This window comes from Theropithecus gelada, chromosome 3 (genome assembly GCF_003255815.1).
Source record: "Theropithecus gelada isolate Dixy chromosome 3, Tgel_1.0, whole genome shotgun sequence".
Classification (NCBI taxonomy): domain Eukaryota; kingdom Metazoa; phylum Chordata; class Mammalia; order Primates; family Cercopithecidae; genus Theropithecus; species Theropithecus gelada.
Genome location: NC_037670.1, coordinates 120,634,164 through 120,651,401, shown reverse-complemented (window position 1 = coordinate 120,651,401; position 17,238 = coordinate 120,634,164). Strand labels below are relative to the sequence as shown.

The 17,238-nt window shown below is 34.6% G+C and overlaps 1 protein-coding gene across 2 annotated transcripts in view; it reads right to left on the bottom strand.

Annotated features, from left to right (window-relative positions):
• Window positions 1-17,238, bottom strand: part of SEMA3E (semaphorin 3E) — a 292,189-nt gene that overhangs the window by 89,760 nt on the left and 185,191 nt on the right. For both annotated transcript variants that reach the window (XM_025381243.1, XM_025381244.1), the window contains exons 3-4: window positions 16,898-16,957; window positions 14,110-14,229 (exon numbers count right to left, since the gene is read on the bottom strand). In XM_025381243.1, coding sequence (XP_025237028.1) covers window positions 14,110-14,229; window positions 16,898-16,957 — 180 coding nt within the window. The remainder of the gene's footprint in view (window positions 1-14,109; window positions 14,230-16,897; window positions 16,958-17,238) is intronic.

Here is a 17,238-nt window from a genome sequence, read left to right as displayed (position 1 = left end):
GGGGAGGGGGGAGGGATTGCATTGGGAGTTATACCTGATGTAAATGACGAGTTGATGGGTGCAGCACAGCAACATGGCACAAGTATACATATGTAACAAACCTGCACGTTATGCACATGTACCCTACAACTTAAAGTATAATAATAATAAAGAAAGAAAGAAAGAAAGAAAGAAAGAAAGAAAGAAAGAAAGAAAGAAAGAAAGAAAGAGTGGAAAAGCAGTGGAAGGTGTAGATTCACACAACAGATGTTGCTTAGACACAATTGTTACCAACATTAAACTCTCCATGTGACCCTTCATAGCTTTACAAAATGCATCAATATAGTACGTAATTTGGGAAAGCAACACATTATAATGAAAATAACTTGGCCTTTGACCATGAAGCTCAAGTTCTTCCAGTACTGTATAGCATTAAGAAGTGACTTCATTTCTTACTTTCTTCATTTGTTAAATGAGAATAACAATTCCTCCCTTGTGAAAGTGCTATGAGTATCAACATAAATAAACAAAAACATCTGGCACAGAGTATGTACTTAATATGTATTAGCTCTATTTATTAAGATTCTTATTGGAATAATTTGATTCTTACAATAAGATTGTGAGATAGACAATATTACTTCACTACATGCTATTTTGGATTTAGTTGAGGCCCTCTTAACTAATTCTACAAATGAGAAAATCAAGGATTAGAGAGAAAAACAAACTGTCCTGAGGAAATTGGACTAGGATGAGAGAACAGCTTGTTAATTTTGCTCCAGAATTTTATTCTATAAATAAAACTGAATCTATATATTGATCAATTAATCAATATAGACTACAAAGTCTGTCAAATGGTTCAAATATGAGAATATGGGCAGACATATAAAACTCTATGCAACATTTTGGCTGTGACCAGTGGCTCACGCCTGTAATCCCAGCACTTTGGGAGGCCGAGGCAGGTGGATCATGAGGTCAGGAGATCGAGACCATCCTGGCCAATATGGTGAAACCCCGTCTCTACTAAAAATACAAAAGAAATTAGTCAGGCATGGTGGCGGGTGCCTGTAGTCCCAGCTACTCAGGAGGCTGAGGCAGGAAAATCGCTTGAACTCAGGAGGTGGAGGTTGCAGTGAACCGAGATCGCACCACTGCACTCCAGCCTGGGTGACAGACTGAGACTGTGTCTCAAAAAACAGCAACAACAACAACAGCAACAAAGTCTATGCAACATTTTTCATCTTAGCGGAAGGAAGGCTATCACTGGAGAAAAGTGAAAGATGAACACGGAAGCTTATTTATTTACTCCAAATGCAAAATAGAAAAGACATTTAGGAAGAGAGATAGAAACATTGGGGGCATAACTCTCATTAAAGATGCAGTTAGTATGGAAAATGCTGGAGAAGATAGGCCAGTAAACAAAGGCACAGTGGCCAAAGTGGTAAGTGCCATGCCAAATGATATTTTTCCAAGAGTAGGATAATAAAAAGATTTCTTTCTGTTTGAGTCTCATAATTGCTTTTTTTTCAATTTCTAATAGGAAAATAATGTTAACACAATGAATTCTGTTTTTCTACTGAACTCATCCACTTCTCTTTTTTATCTTTCTCTGTCCAGCTGTTTAATCCACACACTCAAAATAAAGTTTCTGGACAAAATATCTATAACAATGTGGAATTTTGAAAGTTAACACAATAAATGAGTAAAATTAGAGTTGACTTATATTTAAAATACTTTAATTTCCATTTGGAAAGTAAAACCTGACAGAATTCATCTTGCCAGCCTGGAAAAAGCAAGTCATTTTAATCAAGCCAATATTTTAATTAGCCCACCAAATTTAACTCTAGGTACATCTGTTCCATATCATGTCCATGAATTAGCAATATAGTGTGTGACTGAATTTATAACTAATTCAACTTGACTACACTAATAAAATTCAAGTTACTGTTAAGGAGTCAATGTATTACTTAATCACCTAATATTATCCAAATATCTTAGTAAACATATTCTTGAAAACAAAAAAACTTCTGGCTGAGTGTGGTGGCTCATGTCTATAAGCCCAGTGCTTTGGGAGGCTGAAGTGGGAGGATCTCTTGAGGCTAGGAGTCCAGGGCTACAGTGAGCTATGATCGTGCCACTACATTCAAGCCTGGGCGACAAAGTGAGACCCTATTCTAAAACAAAAACAAAACAAAACAAAAACCAAGAAAGTCCTACCAGGCTAGCATATTTTCTTCTTAGAGTCATTATTTCAACAAATGTGAAATATATCTTTAGAGTTACAGAATTTTAAGGTTTTCGGGTATATTTTTTCAAAGTTTCTCCAGATCCTTTAAAGAAAATGTGAAAACTGAGTCTGATAACATTTCCAACCTAAAGCAGACTAATGTAGCTGCTACAAAACATCCATCATTACTCAGTAGCCACATAAAGGAAAGAAATCATCTAGTTGCAACAGTATCATAAATGCCAAAAGTGATGAACTAGGATGACATTAAGCTCTTAGTATGAGACACAAAAGTTCATACATAGAAAGCCTCAGATTTTTCTTGTAATTGACTTATTATGGACACTGCCGCTTGTATCAAGAATTATGTTACAATTATGTCTCAAGGCTCAAAGATAGAAAAGTCAATAAAAATAGCTACTTTATATTAAGTACTTAATTTGCTACTGGCCAAGTACACATATATAACTTACATTTTAGGTTTGAATTTTTATACAATTAAATTTTTTTTTTAACATTTTATTTATTTATTTATTTATTTATTTTTGAGACAGGTTCTGGCTCTGTCACCCAGGCGGGAGTGCAATGGCATAATCTCGGCTCACTGCAGCCTCCACCTCCTGGGCACAAGTGATCCTCCTACCTCAGGCTCCTGAGTAGCTGGGACTACAGGCATACACCACCATGCCTAGCTAACTTTTGTATTTTTGGTAGAGACAGGGTTTCGCCATGTTGCTCAGGCTGGTCTCAAACTCCTGGGCTGGAGTAATCCTCTTGTCTTGGCCTCCCAAAGTTCTTGGATTACAGGCATGAGCCACCACAACTAGCCTAATTTTTATTCTGAATTTTAAAAATATTTTATGCTTAAAATATTTTATATTCTTTTTTGTATTTAATTAATTTCTTACATATATAAATTTAATTTTCACTACTGCCTTTATGAAGACAATATTATTAAAAACCTCATAACAGATCTAGTTAAATTACAGAGACAAAATAAAAACCTGGGTATTCTTGAATCAAAAGCTTATACCATTAATCTCCACTCCCTTACACACTAATGAGGACTATACAGCACATCTTTTCTTTCAGACTTACCTTGATTGTCAAGAAGTTCAATATCATAATCAGAAAATGTTGGTTTTGTTCTCTTTCCCTGTTTCTGTTTTCCCACCCCCTCCTTATATATACATATAAATCAACTGCTCTCTTCTACTGTTTCCTCCCAATTTTATTTTGGCCCTGGGTTTAAATTTTCTGTTTTAAACGGCACAAAAGGGGGCCATATAGGAATTATCTTTCACTGATTATTTTCTGCATGCAGAGTATTGAATTGTATATGTTATACTTGCTCCCTCATAAAATCCCCCAACAAACCCATTTGCAAATGTCAAACAGCTCTTAAATGACAAACTGAAGACTTCAGCTCAAAAGTGACCCAAAGCCTCAATAAGCCTATAAAAGGCACACAATTTTCTTGAGAATCAGAAAAAAATAGAAATTAAGATCACAGTGTGATACTACTATGCAGCCATTAGAATGCTAGGAAAAAGACAGACAATGCTTAATGTGGGGTAAATGGAATACTTATATACCACTTGTGGGCACAAAATAGGTACAATGACTCAAAAACAGTTTAGTAGTATTTACTAATGTATCCTCTATGGCACAGCAATTCCACTACTGAAATATACTAACTGAAAACATACCCTTAAGTTCACCAAAAGATATGGATAAGAATGCTCATAGCAGCATAATTACAGCACAATTGCTATAAACAATTAGAATGATCAGAAAAAGAGTGGGAAAGTAAATTGTGTTATATCCACGTAAAGAAATAAAATAGAATAATGAAAACACATGAACTAAAACTACACACAATGTAGATCAATCTCTGTATAACTGTTGAGCAAAATAAGCCAACTGCACAAAAAATACACGGTGTATGATTCCATTACATAAAACTCTAAATGAGGCAAAACTAATCTATGATGATAGAAATCACAGCAGTGTTTATTTGGGGGGTAGTTATTGAAGGGGGACAACAGATTCTGGGGCACTGGTGTTCTATTTATTGATTTAGATGCTACTTAAACTGATGTGTTCAATTTTTGAAAAGAATCATAGGTTACAATTTTTTGTCGTATACTTTTCTTTATTCATTTTAAAAGTTAACAAAACAGGTGTACTTAACGAATGTCTCTGCTGTTTATGTTATGCTTGATTTATGTTTTAAAGACCAGAAAAGTAAAAACAAATACATATTATCATGTTACCACTAAACCTTTCCAAGAGTTGACAGAATCTATATAATTAAAAGAAAAAAGTTGTCAGGGGAGGAGGCAATATGCTTTGGTTGTGTTCTCACCCAAATCTCATCTTGAATTATAACTCCCATAATCCCCACGAGTCGTGGGAGGAACCAGGTAGAGATAATTGAATCACTGGGGCAGTTTCCCCCATCCTGTTCTTGTGATAGTGAGTAAGTTCTCATGAGATCTGATGACTTCATAAGAGGCTTTTCCCCCTTTGCTCAGCATGTCTATTTCCTGCCATCAAGTGAAGAAGGACATGTTTGCTTCCACTTCAACCATGATTGTAAGTTTCCTGAGGCTTCCTCAGCCCTATGGAACTGTGAGTCAATTAATCCTCTTTCCTTTGTGAATTACCCAGTTTCAAGCAGTTCTTTATAGACTAATACAGGGGGATTTGCAAATTCCTTTTATAAACACTTTAACCAACTTAACTGAAAAAGTGTTTAAGAAAAAAAAATGTACCTAATTTAACTAAATCTTTTACGTATGATAATTAAGTCCTGAAAATTTTTAATTTAGACTTAGAATCTTGGATCTTTACATCAAGGCATAAATGTAACAAACCCATTCATTAATTCACACATTCACTCATTCCATAGTTATTTACTACTAGATTCCAAGCACTTAAGTGTTTTGAGGAGGTGCATATTCCTTCTAGTACTTGAGCAGCAAATGCAAATGCCTCTTAGGGCCAGGTGGAGATGGCAAACTGGCAAAGAGCCTGGGTGCAAGTGTGCATTGTGTGCTTGATGGAAACTGTGGAACATTGTTAAGCACATGTCCCATTGGAAAGTGGGGCTGCAACTACTTAGCACCAACTGGTTCTTTTTATGTGGGTCCATTGAAAATCACAATTTACTATGTGAAACCAACCGGTTTTTAAATGTAGGCTCTTTGCAAGAAAACAAACAAGAAACACTGTCTATGACAAACAAAGCACATCTGTGAGCTGAATTGGGCATATTGCTGCCAGTTTCTAACGTCTGATCAAACTAAAGAGACGTGAATGCTTGCTGGGTCGCAACCATGAGAAGCTCATTTGCCCTTTAGGTGCCAAATCACTCAAAATACCACACTCATTCTCCTTCTTCTGGTTTGCTGTAGCCTCAGGATTAACAGTTTAAAGATAAATTGCTTAATTAAACACATTATGGTTTATTCTTACTGTGAAATACTAGGCAGGCATTTGAATGAATGAGATAGAATTATATCCATATGTGTATGTGTGTGTGTCTGTGGGTGTGGGGGTGTGTGTGTATGAATGTCCATGAAATATTTTGAGTGAAAATCAACAAAATCAGAATTAGGAGTGCCATGGAAGGGGTGGGCAAACGTTGGCTTTGCAGCATTCCACTTTTCCTTATTTTGACTTCTTCCATGTATTTATATTTGTTCAAGTAGGGGGGAAAAAAAGCCCTCATAGCAGCAATCACTGCTCCCTGTGAATTTAGCCTCCTAGTTCTTTAATTAGTTACAGAGTTCTGGTTCAACATATGCCTCTCGCGCTCCCTCATTCCCTAGCGGCCACCAGCAAGGCTGCTCAGCAACATAAGCATCATGCTGTTTCTCTCTGGGCCTTCTCTTTGCTCACAGGCACATGGTGCTAGAGAGTGGGGTTTCTTACTGACTGCCTCACACACAAGGAGCAGGCAAAAGAGTGATCCATAAGTGACGTTTGTCAAGAAGTCTACCTTTCCAATAGCTTTCATATAATCATTTTCAGACAAAAATTAGCACAGGGAATCCTCTTTTCCTTCCCATCAGAAAAACATTTAACCAGCTTTCACTAATAAGATTGACAGGAGAGGAAGGCCAGAAGGAACAATCCCTCTCTTCTGGAACATTTTTAAATAACCTTGGGCATTTTAAAATCACAAGAATAATAGACTGCAAGCTTCTGGAGAAAGTGTCAGGCTCACCTTTTAATGCCCCGGGGAACATAACAGTGCCTTTTCTATTAGCTACACTGAAAAGTATCTTTTGATTTCAGTAAAGAAAGCACAAGAAACAATGTAGAAAATGGCATACTCCAATGGATAAAATGCACAATTTCTTTTAAAGTATTGGTTTCCACTGAATTCTTCTAATGCTAATTTATATATATATTTATATAGTTTTTATATTATATATTTTTATATAAATGTATATTTTATATATTATATATACTATTTATATATTTTGTTATGTACTTATATATATATATATTTGAGATGGAGTCTTGCTCTGTAACCCAGGCTGGAATGTACTGGTGCGATCTTGGCTCACTGTAAACTCCGCCTCCCAGGTTCAAGCAATTCTCATGCCTCAGCCTCCGGAATAGCTGGGATTACAGGGGCCTGCCACCATGACTGGCTAAATTTTTGTATTTCTAGTAGAGATGGGGTTTCATCACGTTGGTCACTCTAGTCTCAAACTCCTGACCTCACATGATCTCCCCACCTTGACCTCCCAAAGTGCTGGAATTACAGGCATGAGCTGGATATTTATCAGATAGCTACTATATTAGTGTAAATAATTTTCTCTTTCACATTTAACTTTCAATATCAAATCCAATGCATAAAATACTCCCATTTCTCCTACTGAAAAATAAAAAATACCATTGTCAGGTAATCTCCCTTTTTATGACCCTTAATCTCCATTACTTTTCTAGCAAAAGTCAAAACAAAACAAACAAAACCATATACAGTAATTAGTCTGCAGAATGAAACTCTCATAGACCAAAACAAAACATATCCTGACTTCATAGGGGATCCTCATTACCTTCTAATCACTTATTTGAAATGAGAATATTAAAAATTACCATGATTTTAAAATCAGTAAAACATTTCTATGCATTATTTTCACATAAATGGATCAAGAAATTACATACCAGAGTCATTCTTCACATCATGTGACCAATAATGTTTATAAAATGTTTATTAAATGTTTATAAAAATATCTTGGTACAAATTATGAACCGGACATTTTTGTTACCTAAAGTCTAGTTTAGTATATAAAAATTATCTGAAAGTATAAATGTTATAAAAAGTAATGTAAATTTTCATATATTTATTCTATTCAATTGGCTATTACCAACTCTAGATTTTTACAAATTATTTTAAAATGATTATCTTTAATATTTTTACATACTATTAAGATAATTTTGATAAACAAGCAGTAATAAACAGATACAACAGAAACTCATTAAAATAAATTTGGAAATCTTCAGAATTTCAGGGGTTTAGAATTGGGTACAGGAAGAATTTATATTAAAGAAAATGGTTTGTGAAATTAAGATATGCATATTTCTTTGTGAAAGGACAAAGAATATTAAATGCATGGCTATAATGATCTTAGTTGTGAAAGAGAAAAGACAAATTTCAGTCACATAATGGGTGAACCTCATAAACTTACAAGTTTTGCTGAATATCCCAATGAATTTTTTACTTTGTACTATAAACAGAACCAAAACAAAGTTAAGAAACAAACATTAATAAAATACTTTTCAGGAAAACATCTGATTTTAAAATTCATGTATTTGTAGCATGTATGTTTTAATTTACTTGGAATAATAATCATTGCCTAAAAATGTATTTTCAATAGTTACTTAAAATATGGAGTTCAAGCTTTCAGGGACCAATGAGATAACATATAACACATATGACTTTAAAAGGCAAGAACATTGTTATGTCTAAATAGCAATCTCTTGCTGTCATTATACAAAATATTTAACTACAGAATACAAGCAACTAGAAAAAGACATATTTCCAGTCTATAACATTTAACTGTGGACTACCTTGTGAAAACATTATTTGTGTAAAGTGTCTAACATATTTTCAGAGAGATTTGTACTCTCAGAGGTATATGTATAACCCTTATGATTATCCAAATAGCGCGCTGCTACTTTCTGCACTAGAGGAAACTTTTATCAAAACCATCTACTGAAAATCATAGAGAACACTGCTTGATGCAAAAGATATTTGCATGACTAATTTAGTCTGCATACTTAATATAAATATGCTGTAAATATAGGCTGAGAAAAGATACTGTACACTGTTAAAATATGGCAGCAGTCTATATTCAAATGCTTATGCTCTCAAGGACAATCAAATTTTCCCAGGTTTGGGCAGAAAAATTCTGGAGATGGTCCACACTTTCATCCCTTAATCTTTGCAAGGAGAAATGCAGTTTTCTTTTAAGAGGAGCACTACAAAATTCAAAAAAAGAACAGCTTCATTTCTCATACTTCATTCTGGGCCTATGCCTTGTGTCTCCCAGAAACATTTTCTAAAAACACCTGTATTAATGCAACCTTTCTTTCACATGTAAGATATGGAAAGAATATTGTGGTAGGTAGAATGCTTATGGTGTTCAAGAATCCCACTCTCAAATATAGCTGTACTATACAATCCCCTTCCTCTGGGTGTAGGCCCACCTGTCAATATGGTAAGAAATCACTCCTTATACTACTTTATATGGCAGACATGATGGGATAGTCATTGTCATGATGAAGCTGTGTTGTATGATTCTCTCCTAGTAAGCTGAACAGAAAGATTTGCCTGCTGGCCTAGAAGAAGTATGCAGCCATGTTATGACAGGGCCGCATGGCAAGGAACTGCACGTGGCCCCTAGAAGCTGACAGCAGGCACTGGTTGACAACCATCTAGAAAATGACGACCTTGGTCTTACAACTGCAAGCAAATGAATTCTGCCAATAACCTCATGAACTTGGAATATGACCCTGAGTTCCAAAAAGATTGCAGCACCTTGATTTCAGCCTTGGGAGACCTTTAGCAGAGAAGCCAACTAAACAGTGCCTGGACTCTCTTGTCCCATAGAAACTGTGAGATCATAAGTGTGTGAAGCTGTGTTTTAATCAGCTACATTTTTGGTAATTTGTTTGCAAGAAAGAAAACTAATACAAATAGTAACATGTTAATATTATTGTGTTAAAGTCTTCTCATTCTTAAGAGAAATGTTGGCTATTAAGTAATGAAAACCATCTTAATTTTGTAAGAGTTCAAGGTCTCTGCCAATTATCTAGAAATATGTGCTTTATACCTAAAACTCTCTTTCTTATTGTCTGAGCATCTACATTCAACACATAATTTCTGTTTTCTTTGAGACATGAGTAAAATCAGAGGTAGACATAAACTTGTAGTAGTTTATATTTGTATCACCTTTTACTGTTTAAAAAGTACTCTCAGACTTTTGAGAGAATAGCAGCAGGGACATTCATTTAATTCTCCATGAAATCCCCCCATAAAATAGAGGGATTAAGTAGGATGCAAAATCAAAAGCTCATCAACAACGCCTGTAGCAAAAAATTAATAATTTAAGTTTTCCCTATCTGCTATTCTAAGAAAAATCTTCTTTCAGCATTCTTACACTTTTTATGTTCTTCTCTATATTTATTTTATTTAACAATTGTTTATTTTATTTATTTATTTATTTATTTATTTATTTATTGTCGAGTCGGAGTCTCGCTCTTGTTGCCCAGGCTGGAGTGCAGTAGTGCGATCTTGGCTCACTGTAACCTCCACCTCCCAGGGTCAAGCAATTCTGCCTCAGCCTCCCGAGTAGTCAAGATTACAGGTGCCAGCCACTATGTCTGGCTAATTTTTGTATTTTTAGTAGAGACAGGGTTTCACCATATTGGCCAGGCTGAGGCTGGTCTGGAACTCCTGACCTCAAGTGATCTGTCAGCCTCAGCTTCCCAAAGTGCTGGAATTACAGGCCACTGTGCCCAGCACGACCCTCTTTCTTGATTAAATCAATGACATTATTGCATTTATTATGTCACTATTCAGTAATTCCCTTTCTAATTACTTATCCCCTTACTAAAACTGTACCATTCATAATATTAACTATCATTTTAAAACTGTTCTTCTTTTACAAATGTAATTCTGATTTTGCACTAACCTGATTTACCTTATATCCAATCTTTCTCTGAGTGCTCATGATACTCCCTAGACATTCTACCAGCACCTAAATAATGGCACTTTTCAAGTTATTTTGGGAAAGCGAGAGTGAGAAAAAGAAAAGTGAAAGCAGTATGAGAGAGAGAGAGAGAGAGAGAGAGAGAGAGAGAGAGAGGAAGAGAAGACAGACTCTCAGAGGAAACTATTAACTACTCCCCCAGGGTTTAATAATTCAATCTATTCTGAGAACAGCCTCTCCTAGCTCCAGACTCAATCTTTCAAATAACCATAAGTGAAAATGAAAAAATTAAAACAGAAATACTGGACATCTGTTAGATTCTTACAAAAACCTACCCCGCTTCCATAGCTCTCTCTTGCTGGTAAGAACTTTGTATTTCTTCCCAATCAGCAAGAAATAAAGTTAGAACTGTTTTTTAATTCCCTTTCGTCTTTGACATCAGACAAAATGCTAAGTTACAGAAACTCTCCTGCTGAGCAGCTTCTCACTTGAGTTCAACATTTCCTTTTCTTTACTATTGCAACAACCGTGTTAAATACCTTCACGATCTCTCATAAAGATCATGTAATAGCCTCCTTAAATTTCTCTCTGCTTTTCATCTCTCCCTGCTTGAATCAATCTTAAATATTATGAATGTCTTGTCAATCAAATACTCTGTTCAAAACTCCTTCATGGTCTCCGTGCTGTCTTTACAATAACACAGAGTGCCAATGTCTAGTATTAAAATCTTCCACCAACTTATCCCAGTTTTATCTCCTGCTGTTCTCTAACCAACATAAATTTCTGCAAACCGATTCCACACATCACTGCCTCTTCACTACTTAATCAAAGTATTCTCCTTGACTAAATGATTTGTAACTTTTCATTCCCTCATGTAAAATTGTATCAAGACTTTAAATGGTGTTTTGGGGATAAATCTCATACGGCTTTTATTATTGGATGGTCACCAGTTCCTCTTGTGACATGTATGTATATATATAATTTTTTCAAAATATATTATATCTGATATTTAGATAATTATGGGGGATAGTATTTCAATCATATAAGCATTCAACTATTGGAATTTGATTGAAATAATATTCAATCATATTTAAAGATTCTAACATGACTCAAATATTTCAATCATATTTAATATTTAGATAATTATGTGAGATAAAGTTATTCACTATCATGTGTATGAAGTTAAAGTACACCAAGTTCCAGTTCTGCTACTGATAATGCATCTTATATTGGACAAATCTTTCAAAGAAAATGATGATAAACTATATATTTGTGTATATATATATGAGATTTATTTTTTAAAACGTCTAAAAGGCACTGGAGATCAATTAAGAATAGACAAAGACTAGAGAGATTTTTCACTTGAGGAAATCCCTTAATTCATGTGGAAATGAATGGCTAGAACTCAAGCAGAAAAGTGAGTGGTGAAATCTAGAAGCTATGGTATGTATCCTTGTAAATTATCTTCAACATCGCTGTCCAACATCTGAACTGTGTGTGCAAGTACATAAAAGGCAGTGGCTGCTAAGCTGAAAAAGGTGGCTACTGCCCATTGCAAATTTACATGGGCTAATACACCTTTCAAGTAAACTACGCTCTGTATGGTACATCCAATGGGGTGAGCTTAGTAGCATATTGGAGATATCAGGAGAAAGAGTACATGAATTTGAATATAAATCAATAGAATTTTTCCAATCTGAAAAGTAGAGGAAAAAAAGGTTGAATACAAATGAACTGTGTGTCTTAGATCAATGCCTAGAAGTCTAACAAATATATATATATATTTTTATTTTTCTGTTATTTATATACAAGTATATATATGCATATATATATTTCATATATATATACACACAGATGTATATGTGTGTGTGTGTGTGTGTGTATATATATCCTGAAGGAAAGGAGTGGGTAAATGAAGGAAAAATATTATTTGAAGAAATAATGATCAAAATTTACCAAATTAGATGAAAAGAATAACGTTAGGTATCCAAGAATCTTAGTATCCTAAGAAATACAGATACCGATCCCTCCCACTCCTTCACACATAAAGTCACACTATTGAAATTGTTGAAAAGCAAATGATAAAGACAAAATCTGAAAAGATAAAAGCAATTTTAAAAGGGAAACATCAATAGGAATAAAGCTTTACTTTATATTAGAAAGAAATTAGAAGACAAAGTAGTTTTGAGATACTGAAAGGAGAAAACAAAACAAAACCACAAAGCAACTTTTAACCCAGAATTCTATAAGAAGGAAAATTCCTTTAAAAATACAGGTGAAACAAAAGCATTTTAAAATAAATGAAACTGAATTTGTTTCTAGCAGATTTGCACGACAAGAGGCATATATTCTGTGTCTACACATACACACGTATATACTTATGTATACTTTGTTGTATACATCTATATATTCTGACCTTACAGTGGCCTGATTCGCCTTCCATATCCCTAAAATTCTTCTATTATATCATCTGCATTGTTTCTTTAAAATGATTCAGTAAATACACCGTGATGTATTTTAGATGTTACTGAATTTAATCTACAACTAGGGGTGGCTAGTTAACATTTAAAATATGCTAACGATAGCATCTGCCTGTACAGATAGTTAACAGCTGAAGTAGTTAAATCACGGGCACTTTCTAGGGGCAGCTATTAAACACTTCAAATACTTCGAATTATATTTGCACTTGAGTGTTAACTAGTATAAGGAATATCAGAAATAATATTTTAGTGGTGAAATGGTGTTGTTTGTATGTGGTGGCTTAAAATATTAATATTTTATGGCCACTGCTGCACTTTCATAAATGGAATATAAGAATTGTGAGTCTAGCTGCTTAACAACAGAATACCTAGAACTCTATTTTATCTGTGCCTTGTCTTAGTGTAGGACTCTGCCTTCCATTGTAGATGAAAAATAACAGATTCTACATGAATATATTGTTTCATATGCTTCAGGGTAAAATTGCGATATACAGTGCTTCAAAATGTACCTAAAATTAATGAGAGTTGAGATTCACTCAGCTTACAGGAATAGGTTATATGACTGATCTTTGAGCCTGCTTGCTAGTAAGTATTATATGTGTGGCAGGATTCAGTTGGGATTTGCTTTTATTATGCAGTATCACCTAGTGGCAAAGTCTTAGCGGAAGAGATTTGTAACTGGCACCAAGTAATATTTACCTTAACTCAGTTTGAAATATTCCCTCCTCCTGCATTCCCTACCTCACCTGACCATAAGAAAATAATTATAGAATCAAAAAGTCTTTGCATGCCCCCTGTAAAATATTATATTTTATATATGTAAATTATATATATACACACACATACACACACACCTATATACATATTCCAGTTTGGTGGTTAAATCAATGAAAATATTAATATAACACAATAGAGAACACAGTTTGATGTTAAGAGATGTTCTTAAGTGGGCGAATTAAGCAAATAAAATTGTTCAGTGAATTGAGTACATAGCGAATTAATTGGTTCACAGATTTTGTACCTGACAAGAATTTTGAAGGCCCAGAAAGATAATTTATCTGTCTCAAGCAAACTGATTCAGTATATCACAAATGCTTTTATCTTTCTTGGGAAGAAATGCTGCAGTCTTTCTTTGAGAACAAGGTTGTTTTAAGCATTATTTTTATTGATAGCAATGAATGAAACATCTTACCTCCAAATGATACCCAACTCTGATGAAGGCACAAACTGGATCAAAAGCTCCAGTACCACAAGTCAGAAGGTGTGTCCTGTTATAGTGATGCAAAACCCGAACATAATTTGCACATTCACCCTAAAGCAGGAAAAAAAAGGAAGGAATCTATCAGTATAATAAACACGTTTAGTCCTTTTTGATTTTTGTTTTTCCTAGCCCTAGAAAGCTCATGTTTTACCATAAATCTCTGTTGGGCGAAGGAGGCAAGAGGGGTAGAAGAAAAGAGGACAAGAAGTTGGAGAAGAAAGTGGGGTTACTGAAACACATTTTGGTTAGCAGTGATGTGTAAATTACATTTTATAATGAGAGTGTATCATTTTTCATGTATTCTAGTTTACAATTGAGGAATGAAAAAAGCACTATTCAGAAATTTCTTCAAGTGTAAAAATTCTCATGGTAATATGTTCCACTAAGTAATTAAGCTGTTCCCAACACTGTTGGTTTTTTAAGTACAGTATAAACAATGAATCAGCATAAAGTCATTAAAACCGAAAATTAGAAAAAACATAGTTATTCATATGGAAATATGCAGTTTTTTTTTTTTTTTTTTTCCAAGACAGGGTCTCACTCTGTTGCCCAGGCTGGAACGTAGTGGTGCAATTTTGGCTCACTGCAGCCTCGCCTTCCCAGGCTCAAGTGATCCTCCCACCTCAGCCTCCAGAGTAGCTGCAACTACTGGAGGAAGTTGCATGTGCCACCAGGCCCAGGTAATCTTTTTGTATCATTTGTAGAGATGGGGTTTCCTCATGTTGCCCAGGCTAGTCTCAAACTCCCGGGCTCCAGCGATCTACCTGCCTTAGCCTCTCAAAATATGCAGTATTTAGGACAAACAGAATTTTAATGTTTTGGAAAGTAAGTCCTACATTCTCACACTCACAAATTTACATAAAGCACTTTCAGAGAGAATTGTTAAGTAAATACAGAAAACTAACCAATAAAAACAACATTTTGTTGTAGGACTATGATAAGATTACTATATTACTGTAGGAAATAGTAGTAGACTGGGAATCAGCAAACTTTTTCTGTAAAGGGCCAGAATGTAAATGTATTTAGTTTGATGAGCTATCTAGTCTCTGTTGCAACTATTCATTTTTGCAGCTATAGCATGAAAGCAGCCATAAACAATACAAAACTAAATGTGTGGGGCTGTGTTCCGATAAAATTTTATTTACAAAAATAGGCAACAAGCCACCTTTGGCCTAGACGCTCTAGTTTGTCAACATTGGTATTCAACTGTGAGCTTCTTGAGGACAGAATCTGTTTTACACATCTCGGCATTTCCCAGTTAATTGAGCACAGCACCTAATACATAACACATGTTAATAACATTTTAATATATCCATCAGTAAGTGAATTTAATGATCAGTATACTGAATTAAAGAAACATTTACAATTGCTTCAAAATCAACTTGGCTAAATTAATTTTAGTAAGCATTCTTTTGACAAATTAGGTGTTGCTATTTCATTAAAAATAAATTATGAAATGAATACTAAACTCTTTTAGTGCCCAGTATTACTTGAAATCAATACACGTAATGATCAATTAATGTCATGTTTTATAAGGACCTGTTGCAATTTCAGCACTTTAAAGTTTATCCTATAACAGTGTTAGGAGAAAAGGCCAGCGGAATCACTTGGCAAGAACGAGGAGTGCACTATTGAATTGATTATCTAGAGCACACAGGTATATTTATTTCTTCAAATTTGCAATCACATGATATTTTATTCTTCAGGTGACCCATATATTTGGTAGAATCTGATCATTCAGGAATGATGAAAATATCTGTTGTTTGTTTCCATAAGCACCTACATTTCCTCTCTTGACACACCGTCACATCTGACAGGGAGCCTATTAGACCACATTTTGGCTCAGCTGAGCTTAGATTGACATGGCCTAAGAATATGTCCAATTAGTCAGCATCATGCGGTGGGCTAAGGCAACAGGAATGTGCTGACTCACTCCTTGGCTGTGACCCAGCTGCTACAGAGAATGAGGAGTTAGTATAATGTGTGTTAGTCATTTATATAGTTTTTTTTTTTTTTTTTTTTTTTCCTTACTGAAAAAAAGGATAAGTTCACTTTCAGAGGCAGATGTCCAGGCCTTCCTCCAGGGTGCATTTGTGTCACGAAATCAGCTAGACACTGCTTGTATGTGAAAGTCCTATCACTGACGTCTTAGTGTGTTAGGGACTGTGTCGGCGGGCTGACGCACAGCCTTTTGCCACTCACACTCAGCAGGGAAACTATAGAGAAAGAGAATATTGCTTCTTAAAGTCGACCCTAAAAATATTTAGGAATAGGTAAAATGTGTTTATTGCCTCTTTCAAACTTTTTGTTGACTTTTTTTTCTTCATTCTTTTCTAATTTACTAAACAATGTAAAGTGAAATCTCACAAAGAATGTGCTTAACTGTTCCTACAAAAAAAAAAAAAATTACCTGTAATTATTTTTCTGCCAAAGACATGGGAAATAAGCATTAGTATAAGGAATTTATAAACCCAAGTTGATTAAGATATTAAAAAACAAAATAAAAACCAAGATCTCAATGGCATCTCTGCTTCCTTTAAGTCTACATTGAAATTAATTTTACATAATTATGTCTTATATGCCTATACATTTTTTTCTTCATGAACCAAATTGCACACATGCTTTTATAAGAGCAAATAAAAATTCAGTGATTCAGTTCTTTGTGGTTAACTAGGGATATAATTGATGATTTGTTTAATTTACAATGAATAATACTTACCGCATCTTTTCCCTTCATTATGCATTCTTCCATTTTTAGAGCTGTACTAGGCCAGTGTATCTAAAATAAAAGATAATGTACTATTATGATAACTACATATAAAAATAAACCACACTGAAAACCATTTCACTTTCTTCTATAGTTCAAGACATTTCCATTTTTTTCTATTTTCTGATAAGATACAATGGGGCTTTGTGTTATTCACATAATTATCTGCATAATTAAGAAACTTATCTCTGGGCTTTTACTTTATGATAAATCCTTTTTTAAAAAAAATTATATTTGAAAGTTCACCTCAAGTCTTGGCCTTTCAGAGGACAGCCATGCCTTAACCAGCCCTT